At 47.6% G+C, this 23,035-nt stretch overlaps 1 protein-coding gene across 4 annotated transcripts in view; it reads right to left on the minus strand.

Annotated features, from left to right (window-relative positions):
* The window catches only part of ebf3b (EBF transcription factor 3b), a 67,957-nt gene that overhangs the window by 5,667 nt on the left and 39,255 nt on the right, over positions 1 to 23,035 (minus strand). For 2 of the 4 annotated variants that reach the window (XM_037466579.2, XM_037466577.2), the window contains exons 7-11: positions 21,922 to 22,003; positions 19,722 to 19,839; positions 14,983 to 15,113; positions 14,709 to 14,835; positions 4,001 to 4,089 (exon numbers count right to left, since the gene is read on the minus strand). In XM_037466579.2, coding sequence (XP_037322476.1) covers positions 4,001 to 4,089; positions 14,709 to 14,835; positions 14,983 to 15,113; positions 19,722 to 19,839; positions 21,922 to 22,003 — 547 coding nt within the window. Of the gene's footprint in view, positions 1 to 4,000; positions 4,090 to 14,708; positions 14,836 to 14,982; positions 15,117 to 19,721; positions 19,840 to 21,921; positions 22,004 to 23,035 lie in introns of all 4 variants that reach the window. The other 2 variants (XM_037466578.2, XM_037466576.2) reach the window with 1 other exon arrangement.

Here is a 23,035-nt window from a genome sequence, read left to right on the forward strand (position 1 = left end):
TTGTCTGAAGTGTTCCATCACTTGGCAATAGCAGCGCGGGATTAAGACGGCAGCTGCCGTAAATGAATGTAAACACAGCCTTCGCGCCTTCAAACAGCGGCCTCCAAGACTTGGCCTGCCTCGCTCCGAGGCGCGGCGTATGTGGTGTTTACGGAGTGTGTGCGCGCGGGCCCTTTCATCCTGAGGAGCATATCTACCACAGCCCTTGATTTATCAAGATGAATCACTGTAGAAGCCACTTCCAGGGTATGCCATGCTCTCTTATAGAAACATATCGCTTAATCCACCCCAAGTTACCGGATGGGCGGCTCTTAGAATGGGCATTTACCTCTGAAATTGGTGTGTATGCTCAACGTTGCATGCATCTAGTTTGCATACAAATAAAGAATTATGGTTGTCGTGAGGCAGGTAGACTAAATGAGAGGACCAGCTGTCTTGATGTGTTCTCATCAGGCAGAACAGATTTCTCTGTCTCTCTTGCTGAGTGAGATAAAGTGGTTTTCTTTCTTTTTGTCTGCAGTTAATAATTACCAATAATCTATTCTATCATATTTCAAGATCTCCTACATGGCTCTCAATTTTAAACAACAATTAAAGCAATTAAGACCGTCGCGTTCGCAAGTCATGTTTCATTCTGTGTAAAACGTCCTCTCCCTCCTTGTCCATATGGTACTTTGCAGCAGTGACATAAGGACAGCTTGGAAAAAGGAGGAGAGGAAACGATATTGCCTCTCATCCTTAATCTGTCGTTTACCGCGTGGTGTCTTAACTAACCAAGCTGACTCGCAAGGCTATGCTTAAGTGCAACCTAGTCATATCCGAGGATGATGAGAAGTGCTGCACCCAATCAGGGGAGAAGTTTGTTTTTTCTTCTGACGGGGAGACGCTTTCATGCAGATCAGCTCACGCTGTGAATACGATTAACACGGAATAGTGTTCTGAGGGCATTTCCATGTAAATCTCAATACTACTCTAGCATAGGTTTAATTGGCTTTCTTGTCATGGAGACATATCAGAACACCCCATGTTAAATTGAAACAATTAAAGGCCTCAAATGATTTCTGTTGTTCTGTGACAAATGCGTGACAGATTTCGGCTTTTGTTTGCCTCGCTGTGCATCAAGGTCCCGTGTTCAACAACTGTTTAAATGGGGCCGCTCAGATGACAAATCACCGTAGATTTAGAGGCTGTTTTTTTTTTTTGGTTGCGTGTTTAATGCCGAGAAAAAGTGAGGCGAAGCCATTACAAATTATGTGTTGAAAAGGAATATCTAACAATAGGGAGAAGTGGTCTAAAACGGCCCGAATGTGATTCTTCAAGCACTAGATTAACATGGATGTTGTATTTATATTATCACAGTTAATAAAAGAGGGCCTAGGTTATGTAGCTTGGAGTGCTAATGCCATTATAAAACTGTAAGGCAATTACTCTGTTAGCTCTTGCCTGAGGTAATGAATGCATTTAGAAGCATAGGGCCATTAGATGAAGGTACTTCAAAGAGCACAGGAAGAGGGATTCATTTAAATACATGGGTAATTGCTTGACATGAACACATTTGTAATATTTTCTCCTTGTGGATTACGCAAAGAATTGGAAAAGAATGGGCTTATGCTCATTTTGGGAGGAAAGAAAGGAATCCAAAGCAATCAGCCTAATAATAAAACAATATTGAGTTTCCACTTTTAATTTCATAATGAATCTAATTTGTTACAGAAGAAAGAAATTGAGTGTGATATAATGTGATATCCAGTCTATTTGTCCATTACTGCCAGAGGGCACAAAATGGTATTATAAATTGTCTTTTTTATATTATGAATAGAAAATTGTTTTATAACAAGATCTTAAAAAGGAGGGTGAATTCAAAAGTCTCTCTTCACTTAACGCGATGCCCGCAAACCAATCTCCTTTCTCATCACTTGACTGCTCACACTTATTACTTTCATATTCACCCTGGACTTTGCATTGAATTTTTATACCTCCACTCCTCCCACAGGGTCAGACTGTCATCTACGATGTTGTCTTAGAATTACGAGGTAAACTTCAATCAGAGGCAGCCGCCCCCCCCCCCCCCCTTTTTTTTTTCTTCTTTTTTTCTCTGTGTAGCAACAATATTAGCGTGCATCCCTTGCTATCCATGAGCACTCCCATATTGGCTTTCTGTCTCCTTACAATTACCACGTGTCTTACTGGTCCCAGGGAGAAGGCTTGTGGAAATCAATATAGCGCAGTAATATTATCAACTGGAGGGTGAAGTCATGGGAGGGGGGGGGGGGTTAGAGGCGGTGAGTGGACTTGGTGTCGATTTGCCTTTCTGCTAATGCACACCGCGCGTCCTCCAGCTTTATCTCCTTTTTATAGAGTCTCCCTGCCTCACCTGCAGCCTGTAATGGCTGTTCTCTATATGCTGCTTCTGTTCTCATTTCAGATGTACATGCGAGCGTCAGCCCGCCGCAGGGCTGTTTTATTGCGAATGTGCTTTTGACCCCGTGAGCTGACCCTCGGATGGCAAGCTTAACAATGACGAATCACTTGGTGGGATCATTTACATGCCCCCTGAACCCCATATTTGGGTCCATTAGAGAGCAAATCAAATATTTATGTTGTTTATTGGAAGTGCAGGGTTTCATCTCACTCTGTGATTGTTTCATGCAAAGGCCGGGAGAGCGTGCTATATTAAGCATATGCACACCCAGGAAACTAATCTCGGGTTCAGCGTCAAAATCTCTCTCCCAGCGCTTTGTATTCCACAAAAGAAGTCCGGTTTCTCCGTTATATATTTAAAAAAAAGGGTCTGTGTTCAACAGAGGTGGATTTCACAAAGACGCTGTGACTTTTTAAAAGGAAAGCAGTGCAGCCAGATTGACCGGTGAAAGCCAAGCGGATGTTTACTTTACCTTTTGGTCCACGATTACAGTTGGTATTAGAGTAACATTTCATGTCTAGGTGTTGTTTCCTGTCTCCGCAGGGATCGACTCTAATTGAAACACTTCATACACGGAAACCAGGGGCTGGCTGTGACGTTCCATCTCTCCACGTGGGCCTTGGTCAAACGTCCACGGCTACCACACAGTCTGCTCTTTATTAAATTGTCCGTTGGACGTTAATGATATTGCTGTGTTGCATGCTGGGATTTAATAGATAAGGTCTTAAAAGGTTTTTACAGTATTATTAAAACTCTGAGGTGGCCACCACTTTACCACATGCCACGTGGGTTCTGAACGTAGTAATCAGTTACATTATTACACTTGACACATCTGGAACGTCAGTCACCGAAATGGTTACCGGCAGGGTGGCAATTAGTGAAAACACGCCCGTTAGATTGTATCAATAGGAAATGGAGAGAGTAAGAGAATCAAAGGGAAGAAAAAAGTAAAAGAATCAAAGAGTTTCTGCACTGGAGGAAGAAAAAAAAAAAAAGACACGTGCCCCTCGGTTTTCACGGGCAGGTCTTTTTTTTTGGCAGCCCATTCATGTGCCGTACTGGTGTGTCTGAAGCCGATGTGGCTTTCAACTCCTTCACCCAGGTTCAAAAGAAAACAATAAGAAAGCCAGAGCATAATAACATGCAGTCTTTGTCTATTAGCTGCAGTAAGACTAGGGGGTTTACGGCACAGGGCTCTGTAAACAAAAGATTAAACCAAATCGAGCCGCAGAAAATGAAAGGAAAACATGAGTGGGGTAATAAGGGTGCAGACGTCGCTCCTGACCAGATTACCATCTCCACAGACTACTGGAGAGGAAAACGCCTGATTGAGCTATTTTACCACACAGAGAGTTTACGCCTCTCCCCACACGCAAAACCAATACCATTACCACGCCGGTTAGTGGGGAAAGCCACATATGTGAAGCAAAGCTGTTACGGTTTGGGGTCACAGTGCTCTGCCTTGATGGCAATGTTGTTTTGTTTATTTGTCACATTCACGGCACTGAAGCATTAGTACCCAGACTGCTCTGGTGCGTTTGCTGTGGGGTGTCTTTGGAGCAGAGAGACTGTACTGACCTTTGGTAACCTCTCAGGATCGCCGGGGTGTCGGGGGATGACCTTCTGCAGCCTCTGGAAACCATAGTCAATGGTTGGTTCGTTTAGGGCTGGAAGAAAGAAAAAAAAAAGAAAAGGGGGAGGGGAGGAGGCCCAGGGGGGAGAAAAATTAGAATCATTTCAGGGCTAATTTTGCTGGAGACAGGTAGAAATTAATTGAGAAATCTGTTCTGTCGGAGTTTACGGAACAAAAGTCATTTCAGAATGCCCAATTTTAAAGAGACCTCTGGGGCGAGAGGATGTTTTATGAAACATCCGGGAGCATGGAGGCTGACACGGGTTCCTTTGACACTTGTGTCACCAAGTGTCATTCCATTAACAGCCGTGATGACCTACATCCCTCTGAGAATCCTTCAGAGGGACCCTCCCTCTTTCCATCTGCTTAAGAATATTGACTACAGCAAACTACAGAGCGGCGGTCTTTTAATCTAACCAAGCTTTAATAATTTGTGAAAGGCTGTCCGCACATTGATCTAGTGCACGTTGCTGTCATTTCCCCCTTCTGCACCAACTGTACTGCAACACTGGCCCCGTGAAATACGGCAGCAGATCCCATGGAGCCATTAATCTGCTCCACCCCTCAAATAGTAATCTGGGGCATGAGGCATATTGGGCGATGAATCAGAGGCACAAAGTAAATGAATCATAACCCAGACTTTGGTGAGAGCAGGGCGTTTTATGTCTGACAGTCCTAATGGGTAATTGAAGGCTTCCTTACAGCTCCGCCTGATTCTAAACAATCATGTGCGCACTCACGGGCAGGACAAGGGGAGGGAGGGAGGGGAGGGCAGAGGAGAGAAGGAGGGGAGCAAGGGAGGAAGGCAGCGCAAAAGGGGGAAGGAACGACTTAATAGAGAACATCACTTCTCAATGTAGATATCATTTTCAGGAGAGTAACTCCGCCGCGCAAGGCGCTTCATAAATCAATGGCTTTCTATGGAGACTAATAAGAGCTGCCTGCCTCTATTCATTGTTCAGCCTGTAATTTGGCCCATCACTCATTACTCAGCATGTAATTTCAGCATTAACACCGCACAGCTCGCTGAACCTGCTGAACACCAGAGAATGTGAAAGCCAGCGAATGCACACACACACACACACACACACGCATGCAAGCAGGCAGGCAGGCAGGGCCACTGAAGCACGGGGGGGGGGGGGGCACGGCAGGGAAACGAACGTTCATGTGTCTCACTCTTTCTTTTGTTCCCCAACATCTAAATACACGCAAGCATGCAGGCACTGTACCCGCTCACGCATACACACACACACACACACACACTGTGCGGCAGACACGTGCTAACACGCGGCCGTACGATCGAAGCACGCGGGCACCACTCCCGCCAAAAAAAAAACCCCTGAATACAGTAATCGCCGACTCGACCGTGATCAAGTGGAGCAAGTGTGTGTTGGAGCGTGGACGATGCGAGGCGCTAATCGATAGCAAGGATCTAGCTTGCAAATACAGCGGTGACCAGCCTTAGCGGTTAAGCACACCAGAATAACCCCCCCCACCCCCCTGCCACAGCAACATTCACTGCTGGAAATCTGATTTGACATGTCATCATGTGCCCCAAAACGACAAAGGTCCGCAATGTGGGGGAACGCCATCTTCTCCTTAATAAAAGGATTGATCTGCCGTATTGATCGTACATGACAAGGCTGTAGCAAGGAATTTGCCCCCTTTCTTTTGTTATTTCCATCCCCTTTCTTATCTATGCACTGTGGCAGTCCGGTACATGTGTACACACACACACACACACACACAAGCATCTCGGGGTGTGTGTGTGTGTGTCATGCACGTGCCCGGGCTGAGAGAGTGTGCACGTGCACGGCAGCCCTGCCAGACCCCGCTGCTCAGTGTGATGTAAATTGTGTATGTGTAAAAAGCACTCCATAATCAGGCCATCCATCATCAGAGGCTGTCAGTGGGCTCTCTCAGGGTGATACATCACGCTCTCCTGTCCTCTGCCTCAGCTGGGGCCTACACAACCCGCCAGGCATGCTGGGAACACAGCCGGAAAAGTCGTACAGTACAGGACGAGGCCTAGGTTGGGGCGAGTTGTACGGCGCGATGTGCCTTCCCCAATGATAACGACGCCCCACTTTAAACGCGGCTCCATGGTGACGAATGTTATTCGGGGGGTTAGGGCATCCTCCGACCCGCGCGGTTTTCGAGCTACATTCCTTCCCGCGGTCTTCCCGGGTTTATACACGTTGATTAAATGCCTCCACATGAGGGGAGTCTAAACGTGTCAAAGATTACATTTCAATTCAACTCATCTCCGTGCAGGTTTACACGCGGCTCAGCGTTCCCGCAGCCGCAGTCCGAGCGCCACGCGTGATCTCCACATGCCCGAGGTGTCGCCATCTCATCTATCATGGAGATGATCTTTGTAACAACCCCAGCGTAATGAAATTGGTGACACAGACCGCCATCTGCTATTGATTTCATGCAAATGCTTTTGACAGCTGATGGAGACTTGCATTAGCGCTAAACGGTGCTGTCAGTTGATGAGTTGACAGTTTTGTAGTCGTAGCATGTACACCGGTGCCGACAGACACAGACAATGTCAATAATCCTGTAAGAGCTGCTGATGGTATATACTGATATTCAATCCGGACGATGAATGTGTTTTGTTTGCATCCACTCCGCACATGATTTCTTCAGGGCAAAGATTTCCTTTCATCGTTTTTACATTGACTCATCGGGACTTCCCCTCTCCCTCTCTTCTTATACCACACACATCGACAGCAGCCGTTTCTCCCTTCTTTTTTTTGTTGTTGTTGTTGTTCCCGCCTCTTCGCTCCACGTCCCTTTCATTCCTCGGCCTCGTCATTATGTTCCCACTTCACACTCTGTCGCAGACTTTACTAAAGTGGGCAAATCTAGCAGCGCTGCCATTCGCGCGACTCCACGCATCGCCAGAACGAGTTTGGCCCTTCCGCCACAATATGATAAAAAGGGGTGTGTGGAAGGAGCGTGTGTGTGTCCCCCCCCCCGCCCCCCTTCCCTCCTCCCTTATCCCCCCTGCGAGGGGGTCTCAGTCGCTGCAAGGAAACATGAAACCCTCCACACACATCCCATAAATCCTGCACAGGGTGGGGAGTCTAGCCAAGGGGGGGGGGGGGGGGGGAACGAGGAGGGTGGGGAGGAACTGTGGGGAGGTATGATAAGGGTTGGTGGGGAGGCAGTGGGGGGGAGTGGAGGGAGGGGGAGGGGGGGTTGCACGTTCCAGTCACGCCCGCTTCCCGGCTCGCGGCCAATCAATACCACTTTCCTGTTTTAGAGGCGGGTAATTATGAGGTGGAGAGATTGTGTGACCTCTCACCCCTGCTGCATTACTCGCCTGATATTAAGATAAATTGCCTGATTTTGGGTAAACATATGCTGCAATTCAAACTGTCAGCACTGGTTTGCTCAGGGATAATTTGTATTGATCTCCTGGCTTCTTCCCCATTTTGCTTACTGACCTCATGGATAATTAGAGAAAAAGAGACACAGGGAGGTAAGGCAGGGCTTGCATTTGAATACTTTGCAGGAGAGATGAAGAGCGCATGCGAAGGGGGGCCCAGGGAACATTATGGACTAATAGAATTTTCATTTTCTATCATTTTCTGTTCGGGTTTAGACAGGTTGCACACTTTGTTCAATTACACCACTTACATATTCTACCCGGCTTGCGGGACCATAGAGAGAGACATAATTGTTTGTACATTTGTTTCCGTTGTATTACTCCAGAGATGATTAGCGTTTAACAAAAGTAATGAGAGAACAAAGTGACAGCGAATAGGTTTAATATGTAAAGGGTTTTGCAACTTTTATTGGTAAGAACACGGCGACCGAATTCTTGACCAAGAAAGAGACTTGCTGCCTCTACGCCGAGGGTTCAGAAGATCTTTTTTTTCATGAATTATTCGGCCATTCTCTCACTCTAGAGGGTAAATGATCAGGTTTCCGAATATGAAGAAATGGAATGCATGACTCGTAATGCAGCTGTGACCATATCATTTCCAACTTTCAATATCACACATGCGCACAGGCCTCCATGGCAGCGCTTCAGTAGAATTCCACTGCCTGGAATGTGCACTTCCCCGATCTTATTTTGATCCGATGCCACAATCTTTTTCGTCCTTTCCCGCTCCCAAAACACATTTTCTCCGAGAGCTCCTATAGCCGCCCCGGCTAGCCACTTCACTTAAAATGTAGAGTGGACGCCGTGTACATGGCTCCTCCTCCTCCATGTTCTCTGGAAATAGGACACGAGTAACCGCTCTACGGGAACGGTGTAACACGGCCGACGTTGGCAGCCAGAAGTGCTTACGTGGCAATACGCTACTGTGTGTCCCCCACCCCCCCCCCCCCCCCCCCTCCACGGTCTATATGGGGGTGGATTGAACACGTGTATTGACTTACAGTATCTGGGTATAAACGCAGGGAAATGTTGGAGCAAAGCAGTAAATTTAAGGGAAATTGTTCCTTGTTAAGTCTGTGAGCCTGAGTGGAAGCTTGCACCGAGCACCAGCATTCCTGCCAGCCATTACAGCTTATTACGATAACTCTATCTTTCCAGGAGATAAAAACCTAGCCTTGTTGCCATTTGCCAGCTATTACTTTCGCTAATTATACTTAACTGCTTCGAGCTTATCTCCACTCCTCCTACACCATTGAGCACTTCTTTTTTTTTTTTTCTTTCCCCTTAACACAAATTAGAGGTGGAGTGGGAGTTGGAGACAGATAAACAGCACGGGCAGAAGTTCATCAAGTGTTATTGCATTTGTGACTTGTCAAACAGTCCAACTGCAGCCTTCGAGGCACCTGCGGTCTGTCGGGTGAATGCAGCTCAGAACAACATTGTGGTGACCTCGTATCGCCGATGTTCTCCGCACTCTGGTCTCCTGGAGATGTGTGAAGAGGGAATATCTCCTCCGTGTTACCGTAAGGAGTTAAAATTGAATAGTAGGTAATAGGTCAGACATCCAGAGGTCACGCTGCTGCTCCACAGTCGATACGTTTCGGGGTTGAGAGAATAGAAAAATGCATGCAGGTGTGGAGACCATCTTAAAAAAAAACAAAAAAACAAGCCAAATTGGGATTTTCACTGCAAATCCACGCAAAGCAAACCCCATCTGTTTCACCACTGACCATGTCATCTCCATCCACTGCAGCCAGTTACCACTGAGTGATTCCATCTCCAGCAGCCACAAGATGAACAGGAAATTCAAATTTCAAAGATCTGCAGTTAGGACGAATCAATAGAGACGGATCAATGTTCATTGAAATTTCATGAACTTTGAGCCAATACAGATGAAAAAAAAGCCTAGACAGTAACAGTCTCTAGCAGATATTGCTCCTGCAACAGATAAAATGTAATTAACACGGTTAAAAGGGAGCAATGTTACAGATTGCACATCCATAATTTCAGACTGCCTTCATATCGGCTGTGTTATTAGAAATGGCCAAAGACACCTGTTCAATCCTCTTAGATGACATCTAAAGTATGTGTGCCACTCCTCGGAGGACGTCGGCGGACCTTCACACATCACCGGCCAACAGGAATCAAATGGGTTTCCCTTCACAGCTGATTGCAAGCGCAAATTAATATTGTAAAATGAAGATCAATACATGGACGGGGCACAGATCGATGGCGGCTAAATTACGGCCGCGTTTTCCCCCTCATTCAAGATGAGTTGTGTTTTCCTCTCAAAGTCAATACCGTGCTGCCTCTCTCATTCATTTCTCAATAAACTTGCCGATGAATTTCAATCAAAAGGCGGCGGAGGAGGGGTGAGTGGAGTACTTTTAAAGCCCGTCGGGTGTGGATCATACTGAAAATGGGGCAAGAAGAGGAGGAGAAAGGAGGAGGAGGAGGAGGGGAGAGATCCTCGTCTATCAAGAGCCCCCCCCCCCCCCCGGCCCCCGCCTCCTCTGTCTATCTTTCCCGTGGCAAAGGACTGATGCTGTGACTTACTGAGGACAATCCATTTTAAGAGCCATTACAAAACAGACCTCTAACCATACTGTGGGACAAAAAGTGGGTCCAATTAAAATGAAATCAATGAATACCATCCTTACTGAGCGAGATAAAAAAAACAAAAACACACACACACAGCCTTACTTTCATTTTTCTCTTGAAAGATACCCACAACAGCGAGGTGTAACGGCCGAAAAAACACACGCTCAACTGCAAGTGCTCATTTCAATCAATTTCCCGGAGCTGGATTTCACAGGTCACTTGCTGATAACACGCTGTGGAATAATGCCACAGTGTGCTTCTCAAAGCCTACCTGACAAGCTGCCTGACAGCGGGGGGGGGAGCGAGCACGTGTCACGTCAGCCCTCTAATTGGACACAAGGACCTTCCTCCGTGGAACCTTGTCGCGCTCCACACAAGCTCACGGGGGCCTTCAAAACCGGGCCCGTCTGACTTGGCAACGAGTGTCTGCCCCACTCCCGTGGAGCCGGCGCTAAATACCAGCGCAGTAATAAGACAGGCGGGTACGGGGGGGGGGGGGGACGCGCCTGGTGGATAACATGCTTTGACACAGGATAAAACTGTTGTGCCAAACTGGTTGCGACCCGCTTGACTGTGGCGATGACATTTACATTTTTTTTTTAAAAACACTATTTTTTACCCCTACTTCCAGCACTTCACGAAAGAAAAGAATTAATCTGTGGATTTACTTTGAAAGTAAAGGTTGTGTGCTTTAAATGCACAATGCTTGATTGAAGCACATTTCGTGTGCTTTTGCCAGTCCTCCCCTAAAACGGATCTGTTTACATACTTCTGTGAATGACTTTGATTACAGCCTACTTTGCTGTAGGCCACACCCCATTGCCGACCAGCAGCCGACCGAGAACCAAACCCAACCCTTGCAGGACAGGAAATGAAAAGGAAGCGCTCCATCTGATCAGCGTCTGAGTCTGAGACTTCAAAGTGACAGCAGGGCGTGGAGGAGACGTTTCATAGGCCCAACGTGCGCAGGGCCCTATCTGATTTGTTTGTTTACTTCCTTTTTGGAGTGAGAGGAGGTGGAGGCTACATGATGATTTGGTTTCGCCGTCTGAGAGGTTTTGTCACTATTTTAACATCTGATTTTCTACAAGTTTAATTTTGGTGGACGAGACATTTAAATTTAGATCGTCCTGACGTAAGAAATTGTGGTCGAGGCTTAACTAAAAAAGGGAACTGGCTCCTGCACAATGAGCCATCTTCCTTTTTCATGCCTTACAGGGCTGACATTTCTTGATCTCCACCAGTATCGAGTGAAGCACACATGACCCCTTTGTCCTTATGTTGATGAATGACCGCCTCATACCCATTTTGTCAGATTTTGGTGCAGCGGAGTCGATAGCGTCACCTTGACGAGGAAAGTTTGCGATCCATCAGCCCTCAAGGCTGTCTGGCCTCAGCTAAGGTCTGGCGAGAGCAGCTCACTGTATGGGGGCATCGCCTCCATCCAAAATCCTTCACCCAGTCTGCTGCTACCGTGTGAGCTCGAATGAGTGGATCCTATTACTGCTGCTTTACAGTGAGGAAAGAAAAAAAAAAAAAAAAAGAGAAAAAAAACACTTGACTTTTACTAATAGCTGGGAAGCCATGCTGGTCACCAAAGGTCTGAAGACGAAGCACCCTGTCAGTGCCCAGCTTGGGAAATTAGCAAATAATGTTCCCTTCCCCCTGACAAATGTGTGACAGCTCGCCTTCGCCAATCATTCTCTCCTAACGTTATGATGCATGTCCCGCATCCCCACTGGAGGATACAGGCGAAGTTTACTGACCCTCAATTTACCCGTGACAAATGGGGTCCCCGGTAAATGTGCGTTTTCTGGGGCGCGGAAGGGGTTCATTTTAAGCAATCCTGGTTATGTGGATGTCACTGATTAGGATAAATAGTGGCTGAGTGTGTTAGGACTGCTTGCAGAACCATATTACCAAGGGCCTGCATCGTTGCCCCTGGAGGGGAGCTCTTGTGGAAACTCTGGGCCAAGGTAGAAAACCAAAAGGTCTGATGCGATTAGGCCGCTTTAATTGGATGAATTGTGCGGTCAAATTCTTTATTTATGATTTACTCAGAAAGCCACCCTAACAATGCAGTAAAAAGTTTAAGATGCTGCAAATGAGGCTGAAAATGGATACTTTAAAAAGAAATCGTCTGATCAAACAAGCATGCATGTTGTAGTGCAGTGCTCAATAAAGTGTAAAGTAGAATAAAATATTCACCCAAGGCACAGCCGAGGCTTTCTACAACCCTCGCGGCCAGTCGGGCCAATGGATAACCAATACATAGATTAAACAGAGGACAGGCCAGCAAGCTCCAAGGGACCATGTTTTGTAAGAAGGTGAAAGGCATGGACTGAGATAAAGCAAATGTAGCCGACATGTCTTTCCTTTAAGGGTGTGCCGATAAGCAGCAGCCAGTGAACCACAGCCCACTAAAGTTTTATATGGTATGTCTGTTTGTCTCATTAGTGTTTTATACGTTCAATACAGTCAATGCCAACGGGATTGTTTGACGTACACATTACAGGGTGCTCTCTTTCTGAGAAGGGATTGTGGGTTTTGGAGCCGTTCCAGGTCACCGGCAGCGAGCGAGGACGCGTCCCTCCGCAGTGCCGCGTTGGCTGCAGTCTCCTCCGTGTTGACTCTTGGCAATTTGTGATAATTTCTTAAATTAAGCGAGTTAAATCTCCACAATTAGGGTGGTGGTGCGAGAAGAGTCAACAGGGAGAAGAAAAAAGAAAAGAAAAGGTGCCCCTCTCAAGCCGCGCTTGAAGCCGTGTTGTCGGATAACTACGCCTTTTGACATGACACCACCACGTTGTGTGCCCTTCCAGACAGCGCCGTGTGTCACTACATGCCCGTTTCAGTTCCAACTCATTTGCTATTGTAACAATAGGTCATTTCAAACCTATTTGCTCGTGTAGAGCTTTTTTTTTCTTTTTTTTTCACTTGAGCGAAAGCTACGGTTTTGAAACGAGCTGTTCCGCTCTCAAATACACGATCCACTCTCTTGCGCTCGATGCGTCGGCCCAGTTCGCATTTTACCGCCGAGGGAGGAAGTAGCTAACATCCTTTCAACTAGCAATTACTGTACATATGGAATCAGCGGAGTCTTAATTGTGGCGTTCTGCGTTACTGCTCCCGTTAACGGTTTCATTCATTTCCCCCCCCCCCCCCACGCGTCGTACCCTCCTACAATCAAGGTGAGACGCGCGTGGAATAGCGAGCTGGCGGAGCCGGACCTGTCTATTGGTGATTTTCTCTTTTAATTCAGGCCACTAATCAATTGTACCGCCGTTGCCTCCAGGGGTAATTGTATCTTTACACTAACTGGAAGTGAGTAGGAACCCGGCGAAGACGGCGAGAGAAGAATGGAGGCGGGTTGGGAGGAGAGGGGGGTGAAAAATCAACAAAGATAGAGAGAAGGGGACACGTTTCCCCAGTAAAAACCTGATGGTAATCATCCCAATCCGCTTAGCCTCTGTGACTAATGGGGTCTGTTCTTAAGGGACCTGGTACTTTCACCAGGGTGCTATAGAAGCCATTAATGTCTTAACTTATACACATTCTGCTGGGCGGTAGCACATGTACACACACACACACACACACACACACTTTTCTTTAAACCCCCCCCCCCCTTTGCTCGCTTTCACAGTCTCACAGAAACAGACGCACATACACTAACGCAGCCACACTACACTCCTGTTTCATTATCCCGGTGCCTTGTTGGCCTCTGCTCCGCTCCTGCTAGGGAGGTTAAACGCAGGAGAGCCGGGCCAGACTGCACGGTTGGAGTAGAAGGGGACGGATGGCTGGGGGTGGTAGTGGTGGTTGCAGCGGTAGTGGTGGTTTGGGGGGCAAAGGAGAGGGAGGGGAGGGGCCCGGGGGGGGGGGGCTTGATGAGAAACAGCTGCCCCGGGATGGAGGGGTCTGGATGGGGGTTTCCGAGGAGGAGGTGAGGGGGGGGGGGGGGGTCCACACTTTGCAATTCTGCCGCGTTCAAGGCCAGAGCTGTGCTGGGGTGGGGGGGGCTTGGTGAGAGTGCTTTGACGCGCCCCCCGTTTCATTCTGCCCATCAGAGTTAGAACAGACAGAGGCTTCCAGGTCAGACAGGCTCTGACCCCTGCGACCTCTGTCTCCTCGCCAATGATGACAGATAAGACCGCCACTTCCCTCTGTCAGCCAAGATAATCAGATCCCTTACTTATAGTGTGACACACACACGCACCCCTTGGCTCACGTCTCCCTCGTCCGTCCACACGCTTCCTCTCCCCTGAATCCGTATTGAACACACACGAGGGTAAGTTCTTACTCGCTCATGCAGATAACCTGGATAGAGCTTTCGTAACCTGACTCATGAAATGAAACGACGTTTTGATTTACAAAATCTGCAGAATGGCAGAAAGCATTTCCTGTCCTGCAACAGGAGAGATAATGGGAATTGTCCCGACGAGATATCCTGACAGCTTGGGTTCAACAGAGCTTGGCAGCGCAGGTCAGAGGGGGGATCGGGTTGCACTTGAAGGAGCCCCTCCCCGACAACACCTTTTCCCTAGCAGTGCAGATCTCACACTTTAACATTCAGCAAGCAGGGCCCTGGTTAGTTCATTATTAGTGCCTGAGGAGGTCCATCTAGACAGGGGGGGTGTAGCAGGGTTTTGACTCACCAGTGTAGACAAATCTCCCAGGGGCACCTTTGCAGAACTGCTTGGACTTGTAGGACAGCGTGACTTCCACAACTCCGGGGATGTGCCGAGGTGGAGTCTGCACACGGATGGCGTGTGGAGTTATCAGCTGGATTACAGAGGGGGGAGAAAAAGAAAATATTCAGACCGTTGTTATAATTAACTAGAGAGTTTGTATGCTATCGGCTGGAAAGTTACAGAATAAAACTAGCCAATATTAGTCAAAACTACAATTCCCCAAATCTCCCAAGCGTACCTCGCTCCATACGAGCATGGTGCCGAACACGACTTGTAGGCCGTCGAAGAAGTTGTCCCCTATGATGATGACGGTGGCTCCTCCTGTAGTCCATCCCTCACTCGGGCTGATAGCCTTGATGCACGGGGTGGCTGCTTATCCAACACAAAGAGAAGAGCAAATTCAGCACCTGAGCTTCCACACTCAGCCCCATGTCTCCCTCCACATGGACACATTATCGCATCACGTCACCATGTCCGTCTCACAAAGACGTATCATGGAAATTGCCCCTGGAAAAAAAAAATATCAAAATCATTTATCAGCGCGCTGGAGTGGTGTAGTTAAGCAGACCCTTCAAATGGTCCACTTCACAAAGGCTAAACGCCGGGCTCGCAAGGAAAATGATTTGATGGAGCAAATTATGTGTCAGGGCAAACGCAGCTATCAGAATTGATTAAGCATGCACCCGCGTACAGTAAAATCTCAAAGTTGAACACGTCTTAAATGAGTCAAGAATGCGCGCTGTTAAAGTGGACATGACAAGCCAAAGCTTTGCCGGTTTACATTATTTCATTAATTTTGTTCTGCATGTGCAGCACGGTGCAGGGACGCTGCGTATATTCAGGTTTCATGAGGTGAAATGCACTCGTGAATTATTCAGGTTGAGCTTTTTTCCCCTCCTTGTGATCGATTCAATCCATTTCATATTGTTTATTACAATGCTTTTCATCTGGCGCTACTTCTGCTACCTAGCTCTGCCATTCATCAACAGTCTGGGCTGCTATTATAATCTAATTTGAGTGATCTGCTGCCTAGCATTCACTGTCATTTGATGCATTACCTTAATATGGTGTTGAGCACAACACTGTGTTTACAACAGAAATAGCATGACAGCTAGCCATAAAATAGCAATATCAAATTTAATCTATTTCCATCAATATCCTTTAATACAATATGAATTACCAAATGTTTTTTTTTCCTAGTCTTCAAAATGTGAGCAACTATTCCAGCAAGTTCCCTTTTTCTTCTGAAACCTCTATTCTCCCTTCCATCCAGTAAGTAAATCACAGTCGGCCATTGTTGTATGGATCACCTCCGACAAGACATCTCCCTTTGTTTGCCTTGCTGTTGGGTCTGTTGGGGTCATGTTTGCTCTCTCTCGCTGCCCATAAAGTGCACACACACACGTTGGTACTACAGGGAATCTGACTTTAACAGGCGCTGTTGACTTCATGCTAATCACCTCGTACAGATTTTCATTTGTGAGGCCTGGAGGAGTGACATTTGCTTTCCTTAATTGCGAAGCGGAGCGCCTGAAAGAGGACCAACCCTCTGTGGGCACGCTGGCCCCCCTCTAAGGGCCTGACCTTCATCAGTGCGGACGATTACAGCAAATAATTCACCCTTCAAAATTACTGTAAACAAATTGACTTTGGGGAGGAGAGAGAGAGGGGGGGGGGGGGGGGGGGCAGGAAGGAGGAGGAGGAGGAGGAGGAGGGGGAGGAGGGGGCTAGAAAACGGCCTGATGGTGACGGTGCCTGTTGGGGGGCAGCTGCAGCCTGAAAACCTACGACAGGCATACACACACACACACACACACACACACAGACGCGCAACCTCCGAAATCCCAGCGCCCCCTCCCACGCACAGAAGGACCCATGGAGAGGCAGCGACTGAGGCCCTAAGCCGTCCACCCTTCTGCCCAAAAAAAATTTGCATATGTCTCAATGCACAGACAGAGAGGGGAGCATGTGCTGAATGGGGGACCGTGGCGAAGTGGATTACACAGTCAGCGCAGGCGATCTGATGACAGACACGCACAATGCCCCCCCCCCCCCTCGGCAGATGATAGGCATCACGAGGAGCGGGCGGACGAGGCAGCCTGGAGCCAGCTTGCCCCTCTAAGTGTTGCATCACCAAGTATTTACAAACTTTGCGCTGCGGTAGAGGAAAATTCACCCCCGTTTCAGCTCGTATGCCGCAGCTTGTTTAGGGCGGGGGGGGGGGGGGTTCTGACCCTGAATTCTTTCCATTTTGTATGTGTGTTTGAATTTATTACAAGATCCGATGATGTGCTGCGAAATGACCTCGGGAGGCTGATCTGTGATCCGTCCTAATCTCTTCCCTCCGTGGTTAGGGTTAGCCGCGGAGGGCGTCAAAACGGATCCCAGATCTGAGCGGAGGAGGTCTCAGTCCTAGTATTGTCACACTCAAACAGGTCTGATGTGGCCCCACGAAGCCGTCCTTTGTTCTGCCTGCTGAAATGTGTTGTAATTGTGCTGTGGGATGTCCAGATGGTCGGTTGATAGTGCAGCTGATGGGATTATACCTTTTACCTCTCCCTGGGCCATCTGTTCCCTTTGACTCTCCCCCGCTCTCTCTCTGACTCTCTCACTCTCTCCCTCTCTCCCTCTCTCTCATACTCTCTCCTTCACTTTCTCCTATCCTACACCCCGACCCCCCCTTTCCTTCTTGCCTCCCTCTCTTTCTTCCTCTTAGGCCCAGCAGTCTGGATTCACTTGTCTTTATTGCATAAACCCTAACAGCATTACAGCCACTTGGCATGCAAATGAGGCAGGCGCTGCAGGCTCTATGCTGAGTCTCCTATATTGTCTGGGGCTCTATAATAGTGAAGCTGAGCTAAGGAACGTGTGTGTGTGTGTGTGAGAGAGAGAAAAAGAGTCAGTGTGAGCGTCGATGCCGTGATGTTCGGGTGTGTGTTCATATGTGGGGGGGCTGACGCTGTGTGTGAACGCCTCGGCTATTTGTGAGCATGTTTGTGCACCTTTGAGCCCGAATCCATACATGTTTGAGTGACAGGCTGCCACAAAGCACATCCGTGTCTGAATGCGTAATACGCTTGTTGTGCGACAGTACACACACACAAGTGAAAATAAAATGTCACATGGTGATATTCGGCCCGTCACAGCGCAGGCTATCCCGTGCCTGCGCCAATAGGGGGCAGCACCTCTTGATCCAAGCCGGAGCAAGTGCAGTGTGGGCTGAGAGGAAGGATGCCGCTCCGCTTCAGACACACAGGCACTCAGTCAGTCAGTCAGTCAGGCAGGCAGTCACTCAGGCAGTCACATATCTCAGGCTACTCGCCCAGTGGAGGAGGAATGTGTTGCTAATTTAAAGCAGTCTGTCTGCCTGCTAGTTGTCAAAGCACTGTGCAGGGCATGGCCCGAATTACATTTTATGTTCGCCTCTTCTCTTCTCACGTCCCTGTTTGTTAAAGGTGACTCAAACAAAGCCAATTTGTGGTTGATGCATGCTAAATTAGTTTGGGAGGAAGGAAAGAAGGAAGGAAAACAAAAGGTCTCAACTTGCGAGAGCGCACGCGGCTTATTCAGCGGGAAGGTGTATTAAAGTTATTAGACAAAGACGTGTTCAACTGGGCGGGTGACACTGGCTGCTTTACGGGGCATCACTCTGCTGCTTTGAGGAGTGTGGTGAAGAGGAGAAGAAAGGGATGGGTTGGGGTAACCTGTAAAGAACACAGGCACACACACACACACACATCCATATACACACAAAACACACAGGATCCCATGGGAGAGGGGGAACATGGAGGCGAGGGCTCAACCTCTTTAATTGCTCCCCTCATTAAGAAACTGGTTGCTAGGCGATCCACACCTATCGTGTCATAAACGTGAAAGACACAAACAGAACGTCAGCGAACATAATGACTTTGGTGCTCCGGGCAGGACTTTAATTATTTGATTTTGTTCTCCAGTAGAGGAGTCATTAATAAAGACAAAAACAAATAGATTAGCTTTTTCCCCCACTACGACTGGAGAGCAAGGAAATATATTAATTGTCTAGTGTTTTTTTTATTAGCCGTTGTTGTATTAAACATTACATTTGCTTTTGGTGATAGAACCATTAATGCCCATTAATGTGTTGAGAAGCTTGTTTTAGTCAGTGGTGGATATAAACTGTTTGCCCAGCCATAATTGGGTCTTGAATTCTGATGATAAGCAATTTGCACAATTGGCCCAAGTCAGTTCTCTCCTTTTCCTTTTTTTCCCCTCACAATCTTTCAGCTGCATGTGCTCCCATCTGCGAGTGGAGGCCACAGGGGTCGTAAGGTTATGTTTAGTGCATTTTACTTTTTGGATTTCCCATGGTTTGGTGGTCCTTCTTTTCTCTTTTTTGGTTGAGCAGGCAATCAGTCTATCATATGGAATCAGTTGGAAGAAAAACAGTAAGTTCTGTTTTTCTCATAGGCCGCCCCCCACCTCCACACACACACACACACACACACACAAACGGTCAACCCAGCCTTTCCTTCCCCCTCCCTTCTCTCTTTCTCTTTTCTCCCCCTGTTTCAGCTCACTCACAGCTAAATCTGCAGAACCCAATGACAGGAAATTGACCTCACAGCCAAATTCTTAAGCAATTTGATCATGTTTCACAAAGAGCTTTTAGGACAAATGAAAGGTTGCATTAGGAGACTGGAAGTAGCGTAACATTTTAAAATCGGAAAATTAGCCTGAGTATTATCCTCATCATTAGCGATATCGATGAAAACACAAAGTAATGCACGCTATTTCCAGTCAAGCCACGGCAATAGTTGTGATTGGAAAAAGTGAAAATGAAAGTGATGGAGGAATACAAAATTCTAAAGGACAACTAGGTGCAACTTGGTAAGTGATACGTGAAATGGGTGGATGTCTAAAAGAAACTAAGAGGAAAGGGAGCGTGGCAAATTATAGGATGTAAAATGTGCCTACCATTCTCCAGATATGGAGGCGTACCTTCTGAAGGGTCGAGTCTGCGAGCCCTTCTCCCATGCTTGGAATTGTTGTGTACGAACATGTTGTCGGATACAGCCAAGACATGGCCGTCCACATTGACGGTCGTCGATACGACAACCTGCAACAAGAGTGAAGGTGAAACATGCAATTTAATACATTGCGAGATCAGAAAATGTAGACAGAGAAAAATGAATGCTGCAGGGGGGGGGGGGGGGTACAGGTACAACTCAGCTGTGTCCGAGGTGCAGGCCTGTGTGCAATCCATTTCCATTGTCAAACCTCTCCAAGTGGCTGTTGTCTTTGCACATATCGCATTGCAGTTCCCCTGCTTTCTCGGCCCTTTTTGTTTTTTTTTCGCTTTTTAGCGTCTCGCTTCTGTGTGCGGCTAATTGACTTTTCAATCACTAAAATACCATTTCCGTTTACTGTCTTCAAAGCCCCAGCTCGGAATTATTGATCAGCGGGTCCATCTATTTGAGGATGGAGGGCCTCCCTTTTCAAATTTACTGGAGTCATTAGCAACTGAAACACGCTCCGTCCCATCACTCAACAAACATTTTACTAGGATCGGATTCCAAGCCACACTCCATATTTCATAAGGCTTATTTTTGTTGTTGTTTTTTTGGCCGCCACATCTCCAAAACAGTGAGCCGCATGTGAATGGCCAAAGTGTTTCTGAGCCGGAAACAGAGAGCCCCTCTCAGGTTTGCTTCGCCGGTAAGTGACCCCGGTGTAGCAGTGGAATTTAGGGGGGGCGGGGGGGGGGTGCCTTTTTTTTTGAGGGGGGGGGGGGGGGGGGTTGGTTTTGGGAAGGTTGGGGGCTGTAAGGGGGAGGAGGGGAGCGAAGGGGAAGTGAAAGAGCTCCATTCTTGTGAGCAGGTTCAGAGGCTGGGCCAAGCTGAGGATGATGGATTGGGCCCTCTATGGCCTCCAGCTGGTTTTTTGGGGGTAATAAGTGGAGTGGAAGGCATGCAGAATACACAACTTTGGCCAGAGCAACACCTACGGAGGAGCATCTGGGAAATCAATTTAGGGTAAAACGGCACACTAGACGAGGGATGATCGACTCGTAGCGAAAAATAAATAAATGAATCTTGTTATTTTTAAACTCAATGTTTAGTTTTAGGGAGAAAAAAAAAAAAAAAACTTATTTTGCATTCCTCCTGACACACGGGAGGGGGAAGGTGGAAGCCCTCGGTGGCTGTCACGCATCAGTCCACATTCACCCCGAGGGAAGATTTGAGCAGGCAGGGGAAGTCTGATGGTGGTGACATCAGAAGGGGGACACCCTGTCTCGTCTGTTTCATGTCTAAGTTTCCTCCTGGAGGATGCCGACTTGTGGGTCTATCGCACAACAGTGCTGCGGGTGACGGACGCCCTCCTGTAGTTTTGCCACTGTCCTGATAAGACAAATCACACCAGACTCTCCCGCACGCTCACCTTGACCTAGTGGGCTGCCCCTGTGGGGTCTGGGGGGGAAAAATGGAATGGCCGGTGGGATACCTGGTTTAGCCGGAGGGGGGGCGGGGGAGGCAATCATTTCAAGGCCCGGACACATTAGAAGCGAGAGGGTTAAAGGGGCCAGTAAAAAGTTTTCAAACGGCCGCGTCCTTTTTGTGTGTAAATCGCTGCGTTTGGTCAGCCCGCAACGATGATGTTTTTCAGATGGCTTAAGATGTTTTTCATCATTGGCTATAAGCGGAACTGCGTATGCGTAGGCCGTAAGTATATGCATATGTGGGTCGGAATGAGAAAGAGATGTAGAGAAAGCAAATATATGCAGTTCTAGCTTACGCGGGCATACTTCCTCCATATGTGTGTGTGTGTGTGTGTGTATAAGAAGGTATGCGTTTCCGCTGCCAGACAGATCGTGAGTTAACACTGTTGTTACATGTGGTTGGATCCTCCTCCCCTCTGCGCTGAGGCTCAGAAAACTGTCAGGAGCACAATTGATGGCACTCTAAAATCCTATATCCTTATTTGTGTCAGATTCTATTCCCCTAATAAATATTCTGTCCAGAGCACACAGGACACCAAATCTCTCTTCTGCGCTCTCTGGGTTTTTTGCCTCCTTTAAATAATTTAATTGTTTTCATATGTGTGTGTCGATTTGACTTAGTGTCGTGCGTTGGCCCGTGTGTACACCTGTGTGTCTGCAAAGAGAGGAGGCTGTGGGGAATCTGTGTGAGACTTCAGTCACCTGGAATCGACGCATGTCTCGTGGATTCCCCGCATTCTTCAGACAGTTCTGATTGCACTTGAGAAAGAACTTCAGGAAGAATCTGAAAGAGAGCACAGAACCAAAAGCGGAGACGGTTAATCGCACCGATCTGCAAGAATTATCACTCCACGCCCGCCTCCCTTCATCGGAAATAAACATTGACATTTGCGGCACCTCGGCCTGCGGAGTCACATTATTCACCGCTCTCTCAAAGTCAAGAGAGCGTCAGTGTCTTTGTCGCCTCATCCGCTCACCTGAGTTCACGGGTCTTTCCCAACACCCATCTGCCACTAACATACAGGAAGTCACTTGATATTCCACCCACCTCTTTAATCCCAGGACACCCCCTGTGCAATTTAAAGTACTCCTGTTCAATAGGGAAGCAAATGAGGCCCACCTGTGACCAGGTCTTGTTTGAAGAGCATCAGGGATAAAGGACCTAACAAGGTGGGGAGCGCGCCACAAAACTTATAGTCCCTGTCAGGCAAATTAGGCGGGACACTCCTGGGACCACCGTATGCCGCGCACACACACACACAGACACACAACGCACACACACACACACACCCGTGCATTGGTGGGTGGGTGAGGGCAATTATGCCACAAATTACAACCTGGCTAATCGTCTCTGAACAAATGTCACGTCTGAGTGAGATCTGGGCTTGGGTTTAGTTTGCGCGCACGCCTTCCTCTCCTTCCTCTCAGGTGTCACGAAATGTATTGATAAAGCCTCGCGTCGAGAGCCGTGTGTCAGATGTGGCCCCACAAGCCAAGTGGAATGGTTAAAGAGAAAGATTAACAACAGGTCCAGTGAAAGAAAAGAGTGTAGCCCATTGTGTAAATTCTTGCGCAACCGCACAGAATAAACAATAAAATTGACTTGTTTGGTAAATTCTCCCCAAAGAATCACGACCGATTGTGGCCTTTGCTTTCTCTCCGATTCATTATTAAAAAAAAACACGCCGAGATATTTATTTTTCATCAAATTGCGCTTGCATCGCTATATGCAATATTGTGGTTTCCATTGTAATACTAGCTCGGCTCCCAGAAACACAGCGGCTCATTGGATTACCATAGATTGCACCATAGATTG

This window comes from Pungitius pungitius, chromosome 13 (genome assembly GCF_949316345.1).
Source record: "Pungitius pungitius chromosome 13, fPunPun2.1, whole genome shotgun sequence".
Lineage (NCBI taxonomy): Eukaryota > Metazoa > Chordata > Actinopteri > Perciformes > Gasterosteidae > Pungitius > Pungitius pungitius.